Source organism: Nycticebus coucang, chromosome 2, assembly GCF_027406575.1.
Source record: "Nycticebus coucang isolate mNycCou1 chromosome 2, mNycCou1.pri, whole genome shotgun sequence".
Classification (NCBI taxonomy): domain Eukaryota; kingdom Metazoa; phylum Chordata; class Mammalia; order Primates; family Lorisidae; genus Nycticebus; species Nycticebus coucang.
In genome coordinates, this window is record NC_069781.1 from 110,211,858 (window position 1) to 110,237,295 (window position 25,438).

At 39.8% G+C, this 25,438-nt stretch overlaps 1 protein-coding gene across 4 annotated transcripts in view; it reads right to left on the minus strand.

Annotated features, from left to right (window-relative positions):
* SHC3 (SHC adaptor protein 3) overlaps positions 1–25,438 on the minus strand; it is a 197,727-nt gene that overhangs the window by 72,924 nt on the left and 99,365 nt on the right. For all 4 annotated transcript variants that reach the window (XM_053578739.1, XM_053578730.1, XM_053578722.1 and 1 more), the window contains exon 7: positions 10,268–10,394. In XM_053578739.1, the coding sequence (XP_053434714.1) occupies positions 10,268–10,394 (127 nt within the window). The remainder of the gene's footprint in view (positions 1–10,267; positions 10,395–25,438) is intronic.

Here is a 25,438-nt window from a genome sequence, read left to right on the forward strand (position 1 = left end):
AAAGCAATCTACCTATTCAATGCCATTCCTATCAAAATACCAACATCGTACTTCCAAGATTTGGAAAAAATGATTCTGCATTTTGTATGGAACCGGAAAAAAACCCATATAGCTAAGGCAGTTCTTAGTAATAAAAATAAAGCTGGGGCATCAGCATACCAGATTTTAGTCTACACTACAAACCCATAGTGGTCAAGACAGCATGGTACTGGCACAAAAACGGAGACATAGACACTGAATTGAAAACCAATAAATGACACTAACATCTTACAACCACCTAATCTTTGATAAACCAAACAAGAACATACCTTGGGGGAAAGACCCCCTATTCAATAAATGGTGTTGGGAGAACTGGATGTCTACATGTAAAAGACTGAAACTGGACCCACACCTTTCCCCACTCACAAAAATTGATTCAAGATGGATAAAGGACTTAAATTTAAGGCATGAAACAATAAAAATCCTCAAAGAAAGCATAGGAAAAACACTGGAAGGTATTGACCAGGGGAAAGACTTCATGAAGAAGAATGCCATGGCAATTGCAACAACAACAAAAATAAACAAATGGGACTTCATTAAACTGAAAAGCTTCTGGACAGCTAAGGAGACAATAACCAAAGCAAAGAGACAACCTACACAATGGGAAAGGATATTTGCATATTTTCAATCAGACAAAAGCTTGATAACTAGGATCTATAGAGAACTCAAATTAATCCACATGAAAAAAGCCAACAATCCCTTATATCAATGGGCAAGAGACATGAATAGAACTTTCTCTAAAGACGACAGACGAATGGCTAACAAACACATGAAAAAATATTCACCATCTCTATATATTAGAGAAATGCAAATCAAAATCACCCTGAGATATCATCTAACCCCAGTGAGAATGGCCCACATCACAAAATCTCAAAACTGCATATGCTGGCGTGGATGTGGAGAGAAGGGAACACTTTTACACTGCTGGTGGGACTGCAAACTAGTACAACCTTTCTGGAAGGAAGTATGGAGAAACCTCAAAGCACTCAAGCTAGAACTCCCAATTGATCCTGCAATCCCATAACTGGCCATCTACCCAGAAGGAAAAAAATCCTTTTATGATAAGGACACTTGTACTGGACTGTTTATTGCAGCTCAATTTACAATTGCCAAAATGTGGAAACAGCCTAAACGCCCACCAACCCAGGAATGGATTAACAAGCTGTGGTATATGTATACCATGGAATACTATTCAGCCATTAAAAAAAATGGAGACCTTACATCCTTCATATTAACCCGGATGGAAGTGGAAGACATTATTCTTAGTAAAGCATCACAAGAATGGAGAAGCATGAATCCTATGTACTCAATTTTGATATGAGGACAATTAATGACAATTAAGGTTATGAGGGGGGGAAGCAGAAAGAGGGACAGAGGGAGGGGGGTGGGGCTTTGGTGTGTGTCACACTTTATGGGGGCAAGACATGATTGCAAGAGGGACTTTACCTAACAAGTGCAATCAGTGTAACCTGGCTTATTGTACCCTCAGTGAATCCCCAACAATAAAAAAAAATAAAAAAAATCAACGCATTGTACCCCACATATGTATAAATGTATTCATGATCTATATGTATATGACTTAAGAAAAAAATGCCACAAAAAAATAAATAAAATAATATGAGGGCACAAATAAAAAAAAAGATAGTTATTTTTCACAAAAGTGTTTTATGTTAATATTTAATTGATAATTGTTAAGTGAATTAATAAACATTTTAAGTGTGGAAAAAAAGAAAAAGAAACAATGGAAGTCAAAGACATGGAATGACATATTCCATGTGCTGAGGGAAAGACTGTCTACCAAGAACACTATATCCATAAAACTATCCCTCAAAAATGAAGCAGACATTAAGATATTCTCAAATAAATACAAATGAATAAAATTCATTGCTAACAAAACTGCCCTGTAAGAAATACTAAAAGTACTTTAGGCTGAAATGAAAGAGCAGTGAACGACAATTTATACCAACATGAAGAAAGTAGAGAATAATGGTAAAGTTAGCAACATAGCCAAATATAAAAGATAATATAAATGTAGTTTTTCCCATAATTCTTTTATGTCACCCCTCTAAAAGACAACTAAATGAAGGAATAATCTGTGTCAAAAGGCACATAATGTATAAAGATGTAATTTGCATAACAACAATAGCACAAGAAGAATGAAAGAATGAAGCTCCATAGGAGCAAAGCTTTTGTGTATTACTAAAATAAAGTTGGTGTCAATAGTAACTAAATTGTTATAAATTAAGAGGAAAATTGTGATCCTCAGGGTAACCACTGAGAACATTACTTTAAAAAATAGTAAAATAAACAACAAAGGAATTAAATGGTACACTTAAAAATATTTATTTAACAGCAAAGGAAGTATTAATGGAGCAATAAAAGACAAAAATGAAATAAAATGTATTGAAAAGTAGCAAAATGGCAAGGAAAAATCCTAATGGAATGCATTAAATACTTCAACTAAAAGGCAAAATTGGAAGGATGAATTAAAGAATGGTCTGGCTACATGCTTCCTCTAAAAGACACACTTTATATTTAAAGACATAAATAGATTTAAAGTATATAAAAAGACATTTCATGTAAACAGTAACACAAGAGAGCAGGATTGGCCGTACAAATATCAGACAAAATAGATTTTGAGACAAAATTTTTACAAAAGTCAGGAAGATTTTTTTTTTGAAAATAAATTTATTAGATGAAAATTAATGAGATCAGATTAAGAAGATTCTTTACCCAAAACATGGAAGTCAAAAGCTATAAAAAAAGATAGACATATATGACCACATTGCAAAATTATAGAACAAAATATTTATGAACAAAATTAAGACAACTGAAACACTGCTAAAACTATGCATCCTATAAAATGAACAAAGGATAAGTATCTATGATGAGCAAAGAACTGTTAGAAATGAATAACACTGTGATAAAAATGTGTCAAATGGTTTATGAAGTGAGTGTATGATGCCCCATAATCATATCATTGTATACAGTTATGATTTAATAAAAAAAATAAAATAAAATAAAATAAAATAAAAAAGAAATGAATAACAAATGGCAAACACTTGAGTAGAAAAACTTTCAAAAGTTGTGAATAGGTAATTCACAGAAGAGTAAATCCAAAATGACTAATGAACAGACGAAACAGTTTTTCAAACTCAGTAGTAATAAAAGAAATGCAAATGAATAAAAGTAATAAAAGAAATGCAAATTAAACAATGAGCTCCCATTTCTCAATCATTTATTGAATTGGCAAAGAATAAAAAAGACTGATAACATTTACTGCCGGCAGGGATGTGGGGAAAAGCACTCCCATGCACTGCTCCAGGAAATGTGAGCCATTACGACTCTTTGGAAAAAATCTGGCAATAGTCACAATAAGCAAAATACATGTATGATATGCCATATGTACTCAATGTACAGTAGGTCTAGTTCCTGATGTTGACCACTTCCATATATTTACCAGTTTTTTATAGTCCTTGGGTGAGGGACTCAACCTACAGAGGTTCTACTACATAAATATGTAGGTATCTTACAATAGACTCCAAAGTACATGAAGCAAAATCTGACAAAATCAAAGGGAGAAATAGACAATTCAATAATAATAGTTAGACAGATTAATATGCCACTTCCAATAATAGAACAATTAGACAGAAGATTGTGAACTAGAAGACTTAACAAGTCAGTAAATCGAGACCTAACAGACATGGATAGAACACTGTATTCAACAGCAGAAAATAAATTTTTTTCTCAAGGGCATATGGAACATTCTTCATGATAGACCATATGGTCAGCCATAAAACAAGTTTAAAAAAAAACTGAAATCAGATAAAGTATTTTTTCAAAACAGAATTGAATCAAAGTAGAAATCAATATTAGAAGGAATTTTGGGGAAATCACAAGTATGTAGAAATTAAAGAACATATTTCTAAATCTTAAAGAAAGGGTCAAAAAAGGGATCACAAAGGAAATTAGAAAATATTTGGAAATGATTAAAAACAAAAACAAAATACCAAAATATATGAGACAAAGCAAAAGAAGTGATTTTACTGTATAGTATAAACGTTTGGCCAGGCACAATGGTTCACATCTCAGCACTTTGAGAGGCCGAAGTGGGAGGATTGCTTGAGGCCAAGAGTTCAAGTCCAGCCTGGGAAACATAACAAGGTGCTATCTCTATAAAAATTTTAAAAGTTAGCTAGATATTGCTGTGTACACCTGTTGTCCTAGCTAGTTGGGAGACTGAAGAGGGAGGGTCACTTGAGCCCAGGAGTTTGAGGTTGCAGTGAAATCTAATTGTACCCTTGCACTCCAGCCTGAGTGACCAAGTGACACCCTGTTGGAAACAAACAAACAAACATAATACCTATACAATAGCTGAAGAAAGATCTCAAATCAATATATGAACTCCTATCTTAAGAAACTAGAAAAAGAAGAGCAAACTAAACATAAGCAGAAGGAAGAAAATATTAAAGTGGAAATAAACAGAGAGTAGAAAAACAATAGAGAAAATAAGACTGAGATTTTATTCTTAGAAATATCAACAAAATTGTTCAATTCCTAGCTAGACTGATGAGGAAAAAAGAGAGGACTGAAATTATAAAAATTAGGAATGAAAAAGGGGATTTACTACCAACCACGTGGAAATTTAATGGATTATAAAAAGAAACTATGAAAAACTATATGCCAACAAATTAGATAAATGGGAAATTGCCAGAAAGATTCAAACTAAAATCTGAATAAATGTGTAATAAATGAAGAGACTGAGTTAATGATCAACAAACTTACCTTGCAAGGAAAGCCTAGGGTCACATGGCAAAATCTACCAAACATTTAAAGAAGAATTAACAGCCATACTTCACAAACTCTTCTGAAAAACAGAAGAGGAGGGAACACTTTCAAGCCCAATCCCTGAGGCTGGTGATAATCTGATACTAAAACCAGATAAAGACACCAAAACAAAAGAAAACTACTTATTAATATCTCTTATAAATATAGATTGAAAAATATTCAACAAAATAATAGCAAACCAAATCTAGCAACTTATAAAAAGAATTATACACTATGATAAAGCAGGATTTGTGCTAGTAATGTAAGCTTAATTTAACATGCAAAAAATGAACTAATGCACTGTCACACATCAACAAAATAAAAAACAAATACCACATAATCATCTCAATAAATGTAGAAAAAGCATTTGACAAAATCCAATTCTTTTGTATGATAAAGACACTCAACTAACTTGAAATAAAGGCTCATTTCTGATAAAGTGATGTATTAAAAGCCCACAGATAACATCATATTGATGATGAAGGGCTGGATGGAAGATCAGAAACATAATAAAGGAGATTAGAAACATAATAAACACATCCCCTCTTGCTTTTCTATTCACAATTGCACTGGAGGTTCTAACTGGAGCAATTAGATACTGAAAAGAAATAAAAGGCATCAGATGAGAAAGGAAGAAATAAAGCTACCTTTTTTTGCAGATGATAGGCTCTTGCTTATAGAAAATCCTAATGTGCTCATAAAATAGCTATGAGAGCTAATAAATGAGTTGAACAAGATTGAAGGATACAAGATCAATGTTTAAAATTATTGTATTTTAAAATTCAAAAATAAAAATAACAAACAATTCCACTTATCACAGCATCAAATATAAGATATTTAGGAGAAAAATTACCAAAACAATTGTAAGACTTACACACTAAAAATTATAAAACATTGCTGGAAGAAATTAAAGAAGATCTAAATAAATATCAAAAAATCTAAATAAATATGTGCGTGTATTAAAAGACTTAAAATTGTTAAGTTGGCAAACTACTCAAATTGGTCTGCGGATTCAACACAATTTCTGTAAAAATCCCAATCATCTTTATTTTTTTTTTTTTGCAAAAATGGACAATCTATTCTGAAATTTGTATGGAGTTTTAAAAGTCCCAGAATAGCCAAAAACAATCTTGATAAAGAACAGCAAAATTAGAGAACTCAAATTCCAATTTCAAACTTAACAAAGCCACAGTATTTAAGACTATGTAATACTAGCATAAGGATAGGTTGATAGCTCAATGGAACAAAACTGAGAGTCCGGGAATAAACCCAAACCTTTATGGTCAATTGAATTTGACCAGGGCCCAAAGATAATCCAGTGGGTGAGAGAATAGTCTCTTCAACAAATGGTGCTGTGACAATTGGATGTCCATATGCGGAATGGTGACATTGGGAGTTTATGTCATATCATATACAAAAAAAAACAAAACTCAAAATGGATTAAAGATCTAAATGTAGGAGCTAAGAACTACAACATTTTAGAAGAAAACATAGGTTACATCTTTGTAACCTTGAAATCGGAAACAATTCCTTACACAACACCAAAAACACAAGCAAACAAAAAGTAGGCAAGTTGGACTTCATCAAAATTGAAAACACTTTTGCACTTCAAAGGAAATTATTAAGAAACTTAAAAAGCCCACAATATAGGAGAAAATATTTGCAAATCATATATCTAAAAAGAGACATTATCCCAAATATATAAAGATCTCCTACAACACAACCATAAAAAGATAACCCAATCTTAAAAATGACAAAGACAGCCAATAAGCACATGAATAAAAACCTGACATCAATAGTTATCAGAAAAATGCAAAACAGAATCAGAGACCACTTCATTCCAACTTTATTATGTCCCAGGTAGACATAATAAAAAGGATGAACAATAACAAGTGTTGGTGAGGATGTGATGATCTTCATACCCTAATACCTTGCGGATGAGAATTTAAAATGGTACAGCCACTTTGGAAACCAGCTTTCTCAACAAGCTCAGCATAGCACAACCATATGACCCATCAATTTCACCGTTAGCTATATATGCACAAAAATATAAAGATATATATCCACACAAAAACTTGCATTCATCTTAACACAGCATTAACTATGAGAACCAAAAGTTGGAAGCAATCCCAATCTCTACAAAAGAATGGATGAATAAAAGGTGATATATTCATACTCTAGAATACTATAAGACCCTAAAAAGAATAAAATACTGAAAAAAAAACAAAAAAATTAAATTAAATTAAAAAAGAATAAAATACTGACAGACACTGCAACATAAATCTTGAAAACATTCTTCTAAGCAAAAGAAGACAGACACAAACTGTGTGATACCATTTATATGAAATGTCCTGAAATGGCAAATTTATATAGACATTAAGTAGATTCGTGGCTGTCAGGGAATAGGGGAGTGAAAAATGGGGAGTAATGGCTAATGAGCATGGGATTTCTGTTGGAGGTATTGGAAACATTCTGGAACTAATGGTGACAATTGTATATTTTAAAAGGGTGAACTTTATCAGATATAAATTATGTATCAATTTTTAAAAAACAATAAATGGAACTTTAGCTACATTTGATTTGTTTTTCAATGTCTTCTCTGGTTTTGTATTGAAATAATCTTGGATTTCTGCAAGAAAAATCAGACCATAACCAAAAATCTATTTATTTAAAGGATTTTAAATTCATTTTTGATTTCCAGTGGAAGATGGGTCATACATCCAGATCCCCAAATAATTAACACAATGAACAAAAATCAATTCACAACTAAGTAAACCCATACACTCACCAGCAGCAAGAGAAGGAAAGGGAACCCTCACTCCTCAGACAGTGAATGCTGAGGACTCCAGGGCAGCGCAGTAGACCCTGACATTGAGGCACAGCTGCCACTCTCTCCTTGCCCCATCTCTACCCCAAAGTAAAGAAGCTGGAGGTACCAAATCCTCATTCCCCCAGAAAACCTTTCCAATTTGGAGAAACGTAGCTTGAGGGAGTGAGTAGAAAACCCAAGGAGAGCACCTCCAAATTAGAAGCCCCTCTCCTGCTAGGCCCCGGGATCTCAGCACCTCCGAAGGAAAACCTGCCAGGATTGGCACAGCTTGGTGAATGTCGAGAGACATGTCAGAGAACCTGGTGCATGTCGGTGGGTTCTCTCTGCCTCCACTGGAGGAACAGAGCAATCCCAGAGAGGGTCACCCTCACTCCTGCTTTCAGACCTGCCCACTGGACAAGGAAGGTGAGGTGGACGTCAGGGCCATCAACACAGTAGGAAGCTAAGGCAGGGGGGCCTGTTACTGGTCTGTTTTAGAAACCAAATGTTGATACTTGCATTTGGAGCTGATGTCTTTCTCCACAAATAAGATCCCAACTACTTCATTTTCTTTCCCCAGAAGTCCTTCAAACTTTATTATATGGAAATATATATAAGACTCAATACTTTAAGTATACTGCCAGAAGAGCACTGGACTCAAATTAACTCTCCCCGCTCAGTTTTGTACATATAATTTTAATAGTATGTATTTGACTTTATGAAAAATTTCAAATAATTTTGAAATAGGCATAATAATTAATATGAAAGATGCCTATGCATTCCCTACTGAGAATAAATGTGTCAAACTTTTTGCAATATTACATGCTTCTTTTCTTAAATGAAATAAAATTTGTCAAACTTTCTTTAGGTGGATAGAAAGATAAATGATATTAACAGCAAAATGTTAATGATACAATCTAGATGGTGAGTACAGAGGTGTCCACCATAAGTTCTTTGTGTATGTCAGAACGTTTTCATTGCAAAGTGTTAGAAGAAAAACTTTCTGGACAAACAAGCCAAGCCCACACCCCCCACCTGCCCCTCCTCAGATATCCTAGGGTTGGTGTATAATATTCTAGCATATTTTTATACTCTTTTCTGCACCTGTACTTATCCATAAACCTTTTATAGAGGGTGCCAAAAATATATATACACATTTTAAGAAAGGAAAAAAGTTGAATTAAGATTGTAATACTTAATATGTACCAAAAAATGTTCGTTATCTTGTATATTGTCCTTATATCTCTTGTAATTGCAGAAGTCAAATGTGGTTTGGGTATTATAATTTTAAAACATTTATGCCTTTCTTAAAATGTGTATACATTTTTTAGCACCCTCTGTATTTATGATTTACGTGTTTTTCAAATGTTCATAAATGGTACATATCTTTTTGCAAAGTTCTTTTCCTCTCCATTACAAATTATGAGATTTATCCTGGTAACACATGTGTACTGATGAATTCTGTTTAACTATTATGTCCCATTACCTATAAAATAAAAAACGTCTTTCCCTACTGTCCTACCAAGGGCCTGCAGGTTGCTGCTACCTTCTGCCTCTAACTCTCCTTACACACCAAGTTCATATCCCAGCTTGCTGAAGTTTCTAACAACCTAGGAAAAGTGGGTCCTTTGCAGGCTCCTCTGTAATGAATGTCTTAAAGGGAATTTTCCATGGAATGAGGAAAAGAAATGAGAAGTCTCTTGTAGGAAAGGTAAAGACTGAGAAAAGAGATGAAAGAAGGCTTCCTAATAACCAAACTAAAGATGGACACTGACTTCATGATTAAGTCACAAAATGTGGCTTTAGAAGTTGGAAAAAAAGTAAAAGGTAAATTAGGAAGTAAAGTTTAGCTTACAATGAACAGATCATTATAAGAGATTTTCATTACACAAGTTCAATCAAGGACAGAATACTGAGTGAACAACATGCCCCATATTATTTTTTTTAATGCTTTATGCTGCATAGAATACCCTTGTGTCTGAAGAAACTCAGTGGTAGAGCCTGGACATTTTCCATAATAAACTGAATATCTCACAATTCCTGTTCACATTCACCATTTCAATTAACACTTTAAAAAACTGTCAGGCCAACTATTATTCCTGTTTCACAGAGCTGCTGAGCCCCCTGAGAATTGATGGAACTTGCCCAGGGCCACATAGAAGGTAAACAAACTACAAAGCAGTTGAGCCACTCAGGGGGGCTCTTGCAGCCCAACTTTGGCTAATCTTGAGGACAGGGACAATGATGCATAGAACCTGTGGTGAGACAGACCCAAGGAGGTAACATATGGGAGCATCACATGGTTGCAGAGGAAACAGAATGAAAAATTATAATGAAGTAGCTTTTCTGTAACCTTAGCTACCATCACTATAGTTTCAAGAAAATGTTTTTCTACACATTCAAAGCATCATCCATATGTTGGTTTCCATCTGTTGGTTTCCTGTGCCACAGCCCAGCTCCAACCAGTCATGGCCACGGCCAGGAAGCCCTGTGATTCATTACGCCTGTCCAGAGCACAGTTCAGAAGGGCTTAAGAGGAAAGGTCACAAAACTCAGACAGGTTGCTGTAAATGGTGTCATAGTACTACTCACCGATCATGGAGCGCGGGGATTTTGGTAGGACACTGCAAATACTGCTTAAACCGGAGCTCAAAGGCTTGTCCAATGGAGCCAATGACATCTTGGGCCAGCCCATCGCAGCATTCCAGAATGTGGCAAGCTGGGAGAGCAAGGGACATAGGACCATTAGAGACAGACACTGGCCCTACCTGAGCTCTTTCTGAGGACAGAGGGACGAAGATGTATATGATTCCTTCATAAGATGTCCCAGCAGATCTTCATGCAACTTAGCCTTGAGGGAGCCACCTGTATAAGGTTTCATGGTAGGTAAGCATTTATTAACAGACTTTATGCCTACAAAATTATAGCTTACTTTTTTTCCCCTCTTTTTTTGAGACAGCATCTTGATCTGCTGTCTGGGCTTAGAGTATAGTTCAGTGGTGTCAGCATAGACAGCAACCTCAGCCTCCAGGGCTTCAAATGATCCTCCTGCCTTGGCCTCCTGAGTAGCTGGGAATACAGCCCTGTGCCACCACACCCAGCTATTATTTTTTTTTATATTTTATAGAGATGAGGGATTTGCTATGTTGTTCAGGCTGGTCTTGTACTCCTGGCTTCAAGCAATCCTCCCACCCTGACTTCCCAAAGTGCTGGAATTACAGGTGTGAGCCACCACACCCAACCCATTGGCTCTATTTTAAAATAAATTTTAAAATTTTCAAGTTCAAATTGATCAAGTTCAATTTAGGCCTAGGAGCCTTAAAAAACTGATTCAAATGGACATCAGTTGAATGAATCTTGGTCTGTTCAATGGACTTAGAACAAGTTGTTCATTCAGTGGGGGGAAAATGTTGACCACCAAATATGGCCACTCCAAACAAAAAGAACAACCTCTGGAGATGAATGTAAAGTGGTATTAATTACCAGCAGGAACCCTCCAACCACAAGCCACTTGCACCTATATAAACTTAAGACTGATTACTCATGGAGATTCTCAGAAAAGCAGCTTGTGCGAAGGAATAGATAAAAGTTAGAGGTGTCAGCAGGTCAGAGTGATGACCACCCTGAGGCCAGTGAGAGACCTGGAGAGTCCTTACCCTCAACAGTAGACGCCAGCTATCACACGAGATGTGCTGGCCTGGTGACATGGGAGACAAGGGAGCCTCCCAGTCTCTGGCTCACAAGAAAGCAATACTTTTTCTTCAGGGTACTAGAAACATCTCTACTCCTGGGAACACACTGGAGTGCCCCACCAGTAGCACCACATGTCCCTGTTGAGAAGACTATGGCTCCCTTACTGTGACCTGCCTAACATGACCTTGTTACTAATGGGATGCAGGTATATTCTCCCTGGAGAGGACGGCAGCTACTTCTACCACACCCCACCTTTCACTTGCAGAAGTCACAGCGTAACTATTTCAAGGAGGGGTCTTCCAGGAGCCCTGTCAGCAAAGAGGATACATTTCCACACAGGGAAGGTGTTCCCTGGCACCAGCAGTAACTAGGGAGACACTGAATTGTGTAGTAGGAGAAGGTGGTACACACCAGGAGTCCTTGTGAAAAAGAAAAACTGTTCAGGGAGGGGACAGACACTGCCCTCTCTACACACTGTGGCAACTCATCATAGGGCTGCCCTGGGAATTCACCTAGAGGCAGCCAGGCAGGCCCTGGGCCTCAGCCTCTTCCCCTGTAGACTCCAGGGCAGGTGAACTTCTATGGACATCGGGAAAAGTGCTTCCTGGGAAGAGCATTGTGAATGTGTTGTTGCTCCGGGTGCCTATGCAAGCCCTCAGATTCCTATTCTAGATATGGCCAAGGAAATTGTCTACAACCAAATGGGTTTTGTGATTATTGATATTATTTTACTGGTGACATTATTATTTATTAACTATTGACTTGGGAGTCACAGCGCAAGCCTGCACTGAGCAGCTGTTACAGCTGTGCAGGTGGTTGTCTGACAGGAATCAAAGCATCCTTCCAGCTAAGAAGGAGGTAGGCATCCAGATCTGAGTGAGGGAAAGCCAGAGAGATATGTCATTCCCCAGCCTGTCCTCTGCTTTCCAGCCACTCCTCTCCCAGTCCCTGCTGTCCGGAATCAACACCAGCAAGGAACCCAGCTGGTTGGGACTATGAAGAACCAGAAAAAAAGCACTAAGAAAGGGTCAAAAAATGTAATGTATCTTTTTAAGGAGAAAATTGGTACCTTAATCTTTAAAATGAAGTATGAAGAGTAAGCTTTACCCAGGGTAGACTACATGATCTCATCCACAGGTAACCAACATCTACATTCCCAAGGGCAGGAAGCCTGAAGAGTCTACTTTGAATAGGTTCTTGGACATCTGGAGCCATCCAGCCCCTGGCAGAAGCACTCAGTGAGACAAGAATGGCACCCTGTCAGTCTCCATAACAAATGGGGTGCCAGGACCAGCAGGTGGCAAGCAGACCCACAGATTCTCAGAAACTAACTCTCAGGTCCCGGTACCTGACGGAGTCCTCAATGAGCTGAGAAAATGCTCTTATCTGTTGGTTTAGTCGAAAGATACTTTCTGCAAAATGGCCTCTGTATGTTCCAAAAAGTCCAGATCCAAACTTAACCTGGACTTGTTCTTCCTGGGCCTGGCATTTTCTCTCAAAGTGAAAATGACTTTCAGTCTTTAGCTGAAAGTAACTAACTCCTAACCTGTCCTGCATAACTTAGTGTGTGCATCAGATGATAAAGCTTTGGCTCAAAGGTGGTCACAAGCCTGCTGGCCCCTGTTGGGTGTCACCTATCCGTGAAGAGATGACAAAACCAAAGGTATAATCACAAGCAATGGAGAAGAAGAAATTGACAAGGGAGATGTGCGGAGTGCTGGTGCACAGAATCAAGGCTCAAAATGGTGTGAAATCTAACATGTCTCAAAACAAAGAAACAGCAAAATGAAATCATTCCATGTTCTATCTCATTGGGACAATCTGATCCTTTCACTGATACCAATAGCCTGCAGTAGTACCATTTACCTAAGGGTACAGTTCATCTGCAACACTGATCTCTCTCTTGCTTAACCCTGACAATGAGCAATGCTGAAGTCACTCTCCAGAGGAGCTAGTCCAAGCCTGCCCCAGAGCAGCCACTTGGCCCTGACATCTGTGAGGGCACTCTCAGCAGGCCCCACCACAAAAGCTATTCCATGCCTGAGATGAGCCACTTGAGCACAAACCACTAACTCATGACCGCACTGCGGCCCTTATCATCACAGGGCAGGGGCTGGAGCGTAGCGGGTTTCTGCTGTATGGTCCCTCCTGATATGTCATCCCACACGTCTCCCATGCACTGAAGAACAGTTAACAGCAGTGGATGAGAAGAAAGTGCCCAGCTGTGCCCCCATCTACCAGAGGTCACCGCTTCCTCATTTCTCCCATTAGTCCAGAGGCTCTGTCTCAGCTGCACCTATCTCTCTGTGTTCAAGGTTGCCCCGCATGGCCTGCTCAGTGGACTGCAGGCCAAGCAAACCCTCCAGGATATGGGTGCCAGGCTTGTCCATCTGAGCATGTTCACAATAGCCTGTGGGCAAGTTATGCCATAGTAACAAGCAACCATTTGAAAGAAAACAGCCGTTTCATTTTTGCTTGCTCATTTCTGGGCACTTTCGTGGTGCCTCAGTAAGCCAGGCTGCTTCGACCTTCAGTCCTGGCTCTGCATATGAGGCCTCCTCCACAAACGAGGGAGAGGCAGCCGGGCCTCCTGCCAGGACTACACACGCCTTCCATTCTGCTCTCAGCTCATCACACTAAGCTGTCACCAGACTCCTCCCAAACAGGCAGAGGCTGGCAAGTGTGGTCTCCTACTAGTTCAGGAGGAGGGGAGAGCGGGGTAACAGTGTCGCCCATCGCACCTTCTCAACCCCTGACATTGTCTCTTCTCACTCACTTAGCCATGAATTGACTGAAGTGAATTATCAGTCACCTCTAAGCTATCCCTTTTTTAGTTTAATCCCTAATTTACGGTTTCTCTCTGAGAGGTTTAGTTCAGTTAAAATTAGTTATTAATAATAAAATCTGTAACTCCACTAGGTCACTTCCTTGCAGCACAGCAGGCTGACAGCAGAGCACCCTTTCTCCTGTGCTAAGCCCCCACGCCCTCAGTGGTTGGGGCAGCTCACATCCGAAGGTGTCCTGAGTCACCGCACCTTTGTTGCCGCCCCCAATCTTCAGACTAGAACTAGCTGTGAATAGAAGCTCCAGCCTTCATTTCCCCCCACGGCAGGCTGCTTCCACCTCCTCCAGCATGAGCCTCAGGGAAGCCCTGTGAATAGGAGCACTCTGCCAGAGTTGGACCAAAAATCTCCTTGGTATGTGGGCTTCCCCTTTGAGGAAGTCATATTCACTGTGCCCCCAACCCCACCAGACACACACACACAGCGTGCTACAAGGGTCCAAGGTGGTTTCCATCAGCCTCCTCAGGGCAGCTGGCTTCTGCAGGAGCCTGTTTGGGGCTCACTGCCATCCCCTTATCAGACACCTGGATATGCCAACAGTTCAGATTCACAGCCATGATCTCAAGCTGCTGGCCATGGGCACAGAAGCCTTGGAGACACCAGAGGCATTACTCAAGTGATGAAAGATCCTGCTGGGCAATGTCTATTACCTATTCATCTCAGTGAGCTGATAACCCACACCCTTTAAAAGAAAGGTTGATCTGATATATGTACACCATAGAATATTATGCAGCCTTAAAAAAGATGGAGACTTTACCTCTTTTATGTTTATATGGATAAAGGTGGAACATATTCTTCTTAGTGAAGTATCTCAAGAATGGAAGAAAAAGTATCCAATGTACTCAGCCCTACTATGAAACCAATATACAATCACCCACACTTCCATATGAAAGCTATAACCCAACTACAGCCCAAGATAAAGGGGAAAAGAGGGAGGGAGAGGGGGCAGAATGGGTGGAGGGAGAGTAATTGGTTGGACCACACCTATGGTGCATTTTACAAGGATACATGTCAAATCTATGAAGTGTAGAGTATAAATGTCTTAACACAGTAATTAAAAAAGTGTGGTGAAGGCTACGTTAACCAGTTTGTTGTATTTCAAATTGTATGTAAAACCAGCACAGTGTATCCCATAAACGCATTAATGTACACAGCTATGATTCAATAAACAAAAAAAAGAAATGTTGAAAACTAATGATTTCTAACCAAACAAAAGGAAACTCCCCAAACTGAAACAGAGATATCAGCCAACCCTCGCCTATTTATTCAGCAAAGCCATGAATTCTTCATTGTTCCAGACCTTTTGATCAGCAATAAGATATCCAAGATTCAGCTGCTGTGCCAGGAAGTTTCTTAGTATGTGTCACAGTCCCAGAGGGGCAGATTAAAACTAAAAGGAGACAACATTTCTCATCCATCAGATAGGCAGAAATGTACAAGTCTGAAAGTGCCAAAATGTTGAACTAAAGGAGCTCTTCTATACTACTGGTGGGATTATAAAGTGAAAGAACCATTTCAGAAAAGTTGAAGATCCCTAAAGACACAATGATTCAGCCTCCAGGTGTATAGGAAAAGCCTTGCAAAGGAGCAAAAAAAATACATGTACAAAATATTTCCTGAAGGCTTCCCTGAGCAGACATTCATCGTGAAGCTCATACACCAGGCCCTGCCCTAGGACCTGGGACAAACCAAGAAACAAAGCAGAGCCTCTGCTCTCCCCAAGCTTACAGTCCAGAGGGCAGACACTGTAAAGAAATACAAATATAAACCACTATGGTGGGCTGCATGGTGGCCCCCAAGAGATATGCTCAAATACTCCTAACTTCCTAGGAGCCTGTGACAAAGGGTCTTTACAGATGTGATCGTGTTAAGGATATTGGGACTCAATCATCCTAAATTAAGGTGGATCCAATCCAATGCCAAGTGTCCTTGTAAGAGATCTCTGAAGAGAAGACACAGACACAGCAGAGGAGGAGGAGGTGATGGGAAGGCTGAGGCAGAGAGCAGAGAGATGCTGCCATAGCCAAGGAGTGCCGAGGCCACCAGAAGCTGGAAGGATCAAGGAGGGATCTTGCCCTGGAGGTTGTCTCTGGACAGAGCACAGCACTGTGCACCTGATTTCAAACTCCTGGCTTTCAGAATGACGAGTGAATGAATTTCTATTGTTTTCGGCCATCTAGTTTGTGGTAATTTGTTACAGCAGCCTGAGGAAATGAATCAATGAAGATAATGTAAAATAAAGGAGATAGAGGAGGATGGTTGTCAGGAAAGGGCAGTCTAGAAGGGGGCTTTGGAGAAGATGCCTGCCAGGACTAAGTGTGTGAAGCTTGGGGAGGCTGGGTCCCAGGTGGCACAGGGGCCCAGTAAGTGCAAAGGCCCTGAGGTAGGATCTTGCTTGGCATATTCGAGGAATATGTGGAGGTCAGCATAGCTGGATTGTAAGGGAGTCACTTAGTAGTAGGCTCAATTATCAGATCAAAAAAATGTGGCATATACAGCTATACAGCGTTCACTACTATTCATGGTTTCAGGCATCCACTGGGGGTTTTGGAACATACCCATGAGGATATGGAGAGAGGACTTCTATGTACCGGGTGAACATAAAGTTTGTGTGCTATTTACTATGTTCCAGAGGAAGATCCCTCCTTGCTCCCATTACATAGTAAATAGCACATGAACTTTATGTCCATCCTGTATAGCGTAATAGGATCTGACTTTCCATGGCTCAGTCCAGGAAGTTTCGGAGGGTGCCTGATCAGGGATGCTATTACATTATGAATTATATAAATTCCACATCTTTCCATAGGTAGTCATATGTCTAGTTTCAGGATCATCTGTAGCTGCTTTTGTGACCCAGAAGTCCATTTGGAACTGTCTGCTATGTACATAAGGTTGCAGGGGGTGGTAGTCACTGGGTAGTAATGAGAGTTCTAACATAAAATTAAAATGGTATATTAAGAGTCCAGCAACACTTGATTTCCTGGCAATTCAATCTGTGTACATAGTCATCATCTAGGCCTCCTTCTGATCCTGCCTTTTGACTATAACCCACCAACCTGGTGAGACCCACTCATTTGCAACCTTATCTCCTTAAACTGGAGATGGTGGTTACCATCCTACTGATTGGCTTGGGCCAGAGACCTTTCACCCTTCCAGTAGATTAATTATAGACGCTGTGGATTCTTGATACCAGAGAAACATATATGGATTCTTATTTTTTTTTCTTATTGGCACTGGATATGTTATGCTGTGCATGTTTTATTTCATTTTTTAAGTACATAGGTACTTAAAGCAGCAATTTTTGTGGTAGACTATCAAGATAAAAATCAGCATTGTTGATGATTTCCAAATACATCTACACAATCAATAACATACATACTAAAAGACAAACTCTTGGCTTTCAGAATGATGAGAGAATGAATAGATTCATATTAGAATTTCTTTTAGATTAACCAAAAACTCACATTAAAGTGTATAACCAGGTATCAAGGTGTAAAAAGACAAACAATAAAAATATTGAGGGACTTTGAACATAGCTGTGAAATTTTTACAGAAGACTTTCTGGGACCCAGATATGTCTTGACCCTGTTGGTCCTGAGGAGCTGAGCCCACAGCCCCAGGGACCACCATGGTACAAGGCATGCTCACACAGACAGACCTCAGAGCTCTGTAGGGGGACTTGGATCTGTAAGAGCATGCAAGCCCAGAATTTCTGCCTATTCCGACCCCACAATGGCAGGGATCATTCATACTAAATTAAACCATGCACTTGGCCTAGAGGAGGAGGAAGGAGATTAGAGCAGCTGGGAGAAAGCCTTTCCCCTGGTTCCTTCCTGGCAGGAGGGAATCCTAGTAGGGTGCTTGTGAGATGGAGGCAGAGGTTGCTCACAGCTGAGTGGCAAGGGACAGCAGTTAGACCACATCCTGCCCATGCTATCTGCCAGGAGGCTGGGCCTCCCTGTATGTGAAGAATAGAGAAGCGACAAAGATGGCTGCAAATTCCTTGGCACTCTTCCCTGGAAGGCTAGGTCTGATTCCCATGCTCTGGAACCTGAGCTGGGTCTGACTGCTTTGGCTGGTAGGTTACGGTGGAAGTGAAACTGCACTGGCCTTCAGAGCACTGGAAGCTGCCACCTTGGGTCTCATGGAGCCCAGAGGTGCCATGGAGGAAGCCCTGCTGCGCTGATAGATGGAGGGGCCACTCAGAGTGGCCCTCAGATTTCATGGAGAGAGTGAAGGATCCTGCTGAACATAGCCTCTGACCACCCTGCTGAGGCCACAAGAGTGGAAGTGAAGCCAACTTGGACCTTCTCAACTAGCCCAGCCTCCAGTCAAAGACCACCACCCAGTGACCCCCACTGATGCCATGTGGACAGATGAATTTGCCAACTGAGCCATGCCTGAGCTTCCGACCCTTATCAGGTCATAAAACATAATAATAGTTACTGCGAAGCTACTAACCTTGGAGTAGTTTGCTACAGACAATACATAAGAGAAAGGAAAGAGTGACTGTCTCCCACTGACTCTCTTGAACAAAGAAAGGGCCTGTCTCAGTCTGGGGCTACTATAAAGGGCACCAGAGGTTGTGTGACTTAAACAACACACATTTGTCCCTCACAGTTCTGGAGGCTGAAAGTCCAAGATCAAGGTGCTGGCAGATTTAGTGTCTGTCAAGAGCCCTCTTCCTAGTTTGCAGATGCCACTTTCTTGCTGTGTCTTCACATGGTGGGGAGAGGAAGAGAAGGTTCTCTGAGGTCTCTTTTATAAAGACACCAGATTCGTTCATTCCTGAGGGCTCCGCCCTCATGACCGAATTACCTCCCAAAGACTCCACCCTTAATTGGGGCCTTTAATTAATATGATACCATCGTATTGGGGGGTTAGATTTTAACAGGTAAGTTTGGGGGACCAAATATTCAGTCCATAACAGGACCAAATACTCAGACCCTGTGTTGGTGGTTCCCTCAAGCACCAAAAACAGTGCAGACCTTTTTCTGCAGAACAGGTCTAGCCATTATCTTCACAATAGCCTGGCACACAATCCTCAGGGGCACCTGGCCCAGTGGCCACAAAAAAGCTGCTGTGGGCAGAGGGCACTCTGGGTTTGCCCCCAAGAAACAAAACAAAAGCCTGTGGAACTCCATTTCTCGGAGGCGGAGCAAGATGGCGGCCAAGTAACAGCTTCCTTGCATCTGGGCACCGTGAGTCCAAGGAGATAGGACTCCAGGCATCTCTGGCTGGTGGGATCTGCCTATCATCACCCCTCTGAGGATACAGGGAGTCACCAAGAGACTTCTGGACCCCAAGAGGAGGACTAAAACAGTGGAAAAACGGCAAGTGGTCGCGTGTGTTCAATCGGTCTAAACCCGCCCACAACTGTAAGTTCAGTAGCAGTGAGATTGCAAACCAGAAAGGCCTTACCTGTGAACTGTTTTGGTGTTTTTGGACTTGGCACTAGGTTGAACTGCCTGGGGGAGAGCCTGAGTGGGAGTACAGAGAACTTTGGCTGTTGTCTAGGGCCTCAGTCTGAGCCGCTGAGCCAGACGGAGCTAATAGTGTTTGGCTGTGGGTCACAGGGAGCCATTGTGAGCGATCTGCCCCGGGACCTCCGCCCTCAGGGTCGCAGAGCTAGAATCAGGTTGGAGCTGGTAACCCAGTGACCAAGTAGCCTAAGGGTAGGGTCTGAGCCGCCTTGCAGCCCTAACCCTCAGGGGCAGAGTGAGACCAGTTTTGGCACACTGGGTAAGTGGATAGCCACTTCAGCAGTGATTCCAGTAACAAGCACTTTCCTGGGAAAGCTTCTGCTCAGCAAGTTTACAAGTTCAAAGTGCCTTTTAAGTGGGCTGAAGAGAGATTTAGGGTGTCTACCTGCTGGGGTTTGAGAAATCAGCAGCATTCAGTCGTATCAGAACTGTGATTAACATATCATACCCCAGAAGACCACATGTTGCCCAGAAAATATTCAATAACATATACATACTGCTTTGTTTTTGGTTGTGTTTTTTTTTTTTTGGGGGGGGGGTAGGTTGTTTTTTTTTTGTTTATTTTGATGTTGTTGATGTTGTTTTGTTTTTCAATTTCAACCTTTTCCATACAGATCCTTTTTCTTTCTCAATTTTTCTAGTTTAATTATAATTTCCCATTGCTGCCTTTTTCAATAACTAGAACTTCATTTTTGCTAGTGTTTCTACCACTATTATTTGGTTTTCACCTAATTTTATACCGTAAAGTTTTCTGTTTGCTTGTTTTGGTTTGATTTATACCATTTTTGTCCTTCCTCTCTACTTGGTGGAGGTGGGGTACTGTGTCTGATCAGGTTAGCAAAGAGCTACTGACCTCAAGGGAACCACCCAACTGGGTACCCCCAGAAGGTGGGGTTTTTTTAAGGTTGTATCAAAGTACCCTACTGTACACCTAAATTGCTCTGTCTCCCTCTTTCTGTGCCTCTCTTCTTTTTGTCAATATTCCTTTTACCCACCCCCTCTCCTTCCTCAATTTTTTTTTCTTCTTTTCACTCGGTCCTCCTTTCTTTCATCCCTTTCTTGCTCTTCAACCTTCTCACCCTTCTGGTCCTGTACCAAAAGGACTCACCGAAACCTTAGTCCACAGGCACGAGAACTTAAAGAGCAAGAGGAAGTGAAAGGAAAATTAGGGCAAGGAAACAGATAAGAGAAATCACTCATGAGGAAGAATCAGCAGAAAACTCCAGGCAACATGAAGAACCAGTCCAGAACAACCCCGCCAAGGGACCAGGAGGTAGCTACTGCAGAGGATTCCACCTATAAAGAAATGTTAGGAAGGACAGAAAGGGAATTTAGAATACACATGTTGAAAACGATGAAAGAAATGATGGAAACAATGAAGGAAACTGCTAATAAAATGGAAAATAACCAAAAGGAAATACAAAAACAGAACCAAATAAGAGATGAACGCTATGAAGAATATAAAAAGGATATAGCAGAGCTGAAGGAACTGAAGCAATCAATTAGGGAACTTAAAGATGCAATGGAAAGTATCAGCAACATGTTAGACCATGCACAAGAAAGAATTTCAGAGGGAGAAGACAAAGTCCTTAAGATAACTCAGATAGTAAAAGAGGCAGAAAAGAGGAGAGAGAAAGCAGAACGCTCACTGTCAGAATTATGGGACTTTATGAAATGTTCCAACATATGAGTTATAGGAATTCCAGAAGGGGAAGAAGAATGCCCCAGAGGAATAGAAGCCATACTAGAGAATATTATAAAAGAAAATTTCCCAAATATCACCAAAGATTCTGCCACACTGCTTTCAGAGGAATATCGGACACCAGGTCACCTCAATTCTAACCGAGCTTCTCCAAGACACATTGTGATGAACCTGTCCAAAGTCAAGACAAAAGAAAAGATTCTGCAAGCTGGCAGGAATAAGCGCCAGTTGACCTACAGGGGCAAATCCATCAGAGTGACCGCAGACTTCTCTAATGAAACTTTCCAAGCAAGAAGACAATGGCCATCTAACTTTAATCAACTTAAACAGAACAATTTCCAGCCCAGAATTCTGTACCCTGCTAAGCTAAGCTTAAAAATTAACGTATGGGGGTGGAAGCAGAAAGAGGGACGGAGGGAAGTGGGTGGGGCCTTGGTGTGTGTCACACTTTATGGAGGCAAGACATGATTGCAGGAGGGACTTTACCAAACAATTGCAATCAGTGTAACCTGGCTTACTGTACCCTCAATGAATCCCCAACAATAAAAAAAAAAAAATTGAAGGAGAAATCAAATCATTTATAGATATACAAACATTGAAGAAATTCGCCACAACAAGATCAGCTCTACAGGAAATACTTCAACCTGTTCTGCACACTGACCACCACAATGGATCAGCAGCAAAGTAGGAAATCAGAAATTAAAGGACAAAACCTAACCTCCACACTGATGCAAAAGATAAAACTAAGCAATGGACTCTCACAAAATAAGACGAATAGAATACTACCACACTTATCAATTATCTCCATAAATGTTAATGGCTTGAATTCCCCACTGAAGAGACATGGATTGGCTGACTGGATTAAAAAACACAAGCCATCCATTTGCTGTCTGCAAGAAACACACCTGGCTTCAAAAGACAAATTAAAGCTCCAAGTCAAGGGTTGCAAGACAATTTTTCAGGCAAATGGAATTCAGAAGAAAAGAGGAGTTGCAATCTTATTTTCAGATACATGTGGATTTAAAGAAACTAAAGTCAAAAAAAAAAGATGGTCACTTTATCTTGGTCAAGGGAAAAATACAACAAGAAGACATTTCAATTCTAAATATTTATGCACCCAATTTAAATGCTCCCAGATTCTTGAAACAGACCTTACTCAGTCTGAGCAATATGATATCTGATAATACCATCATAACAGGGGACTTTAACACTCCTCTTACAGAGTTGGACAGATCCTCTAAACAGAAATTAAACAAGGATATAAGAGATTTAAATGAGACCCTAGAACAACTGTGCTTGACAGACGCATATAGAACACTCCATCCCAAAGATAAAGAATATACATTCTTCTCATCACCCCATGGAACATTCTCCAAAATTGATCATATCCTGGGACACAAAACAAATATCAACAGAATCAAAAGAATTGAAATTTTTCCTTGTATCTTCTCAGACCATAAGGCACTAAAGGTGGAACTCAACTCTAACAAAAACGCTCGACCCCACCCAAAGGCATGGAAATTAAACAATCTTCTGTTGAATAACAGATGGGTGCAGGAAGAAATAAAACAGGAAATCATTAACTTCCTTGAGCATAACAACAATGAAGACACAAGCTACCAAAACCTGTGGGATACTGCAAAAGCAGTTTTGAGAGGAAAATTCATCGCTTTAGATGCCTACATTCGAAAAACAGAAAGAGAGCGCATCAACAATCTCACAAGAGATCTTATGGAATTGGAAAAAGAAGAACAATCTAAGCCTAAACTCAGTAGAAGAAAAGAAATATCCAAAATCAAATCAGAGAAAATGAAATTGAAAACAAAAGAATCATTCAGAAAATTAATGAAACAAGGAGTTGGTTTTTTGAAAAAATAAATAAAATAGATAAACCATTGGCCAGACTAATGAGGAATAGAAAAGTAAAATCTCTAGTAACCTCAATCAGAAATGATAAAGGGGAAATAACAATTGATCCCACAGAGATACAAGAGATCATCTCTGAATACTACCAGAAACTCTATGCCCAGAAATTTGACAATGTGAAGGAAATGGAGAAATATTTGGAATCACACCCTCTCCCTAGACTCAGCCAGGAAGAAATAGAGCTCCTGAAGAGACCAATTTCAAGCACTGAGATCAAAGAAACAATAAAAAATCTTCCTGGTATAGATGGCTTCATTCCGGAATTCTATCAAACCTTCCAGGAAGAGCTTATTCCTGTACTGCAGAAATTATTCCAAAAAATTGAGGAAGAAGGAATCTTCCCCAACACATTCTATGAAGCAAACATCAACCTGATATCAAAACCAGGAAAAGACCCAAACAAAAAGGAGAATTTCAGACCAATCTCACTCATGAATATAGATGCAAAAATTCTCAACAAAATCCTAGCCAGTGGATTACAGCTTATCATCAAAAAAGTCATTCATCATGATCGAGTAGGCTTCATCCCAGGGATGCAGGGCTGGTTTAACATACGCAAGTCCATAAACGTTATCCACCATATTAACAGAGGCAAAAATAAAGATCACATGATCCTCTCAATAGATGCAGAAAAAGCATTTGATAAAATCCAGCATCCTTTTCTAATTAGAACACTGAAGAGTATAGGCATAGGTGGCACATTTCTAAAACTGATTGAAGCTATCTATGACAAACCCACAGCCAATATTTTACTGAATGGAGTAACACTGAAAGCTTTTCCTCTTAGAACTGGAACCAGACAAGGTTGTCCTCTGTCACCTTTATTATTCAACGTAGTGCTGGAAGTTCTAGCCAATACAATTAGGCAAGACAAAGAAATTAAGGGAATCCAAATGGGAGCAGAGGAGGTCAAACTCTCCCTCTTTGCTGACGACATGATCTTATACTTAGAGAACCCCAAAGACTCAACCACAAGACTCCTAGAAGTCATCAAAAAATACAGTAATGTTTCAGGATATAAAATCAACGTCCACAAGTCAGTAGCCTTTGTATACACCAATAACAGTCAAGATGAGAAGCTAATTAAGAACACAACTCCCTTCACCATAGTGTCAAAGAAAATGAAATACCTAGGAATATACCTAACGAAGGAGGTGAAGGACCTCTATAAAGAAAACTATGAAATCCTCAGAAAGGAAATAGCAGAGGATATTAACAAATGGAAGAATATACCATGCTCATGGACAGAAGAATCAACATTGTTAAAATGTCTATACTTCCCAAAGCAATCTACCTATTCAATGCCATTCCTATCAAAATACCAACATCGTACTTCCAAGATTTGGAGAAAATGATTCTGCGTTTTGTATGGAACCGGAAGAAACCCCGTATAGCTAAGGCAGTTCTCTGTAACAAAAATAAAGCTGGGGGCATCAGCATACCAGATTTTAGTCTGCACTACAAAGCCATAGTGGTCAAGACAGCATGGTACTGGCACAAAAACAGAGACATAGACACTTGGAATCAAATTGAAAACCAAGAAATGAAACTAACATCTTACAACCACCTAGTCTTCGATAAACCAAACAAGAACATACCTTGGGGGAAAGACTCCCTATTCAATAAATGGTGTTGGGAGAACTGGGTGTCTACATGTAAAAGACTGAAACTGGACCCACACCTTTCCCCACTCACAAAAATTGATTCAAGATGGATAAAGGACTTAAATTTAAGGCATGAAACAATAAAAATCCTCAAAGAAAGCATAGGAAAAACACTGGAAGATATTGGCCTCGGGAAAGACTTCATGAAGAAGACTGCCATGGCAATTGCAACAACAACAAAAATAAACAAATGGGACTTCATTAAACTGAAAAGCTTCTGTACAGCTAAGGAGAAAATAACCAAAGCAAAGAGACAACCTACACAATGGAAAAGGATATTTGTATATTTTCAATCAGACAAAAGCTTGATAACTACGATCTATAGAGAACTGAAATTAATCCACATGAAAAAAACCAACAATCCCATATATCAATGGGCAAGAGACAGACGAATGGCTAACAAACACATGAAAAAATGTTCATCATCTCTATATATTAGAGAAATGCAAATC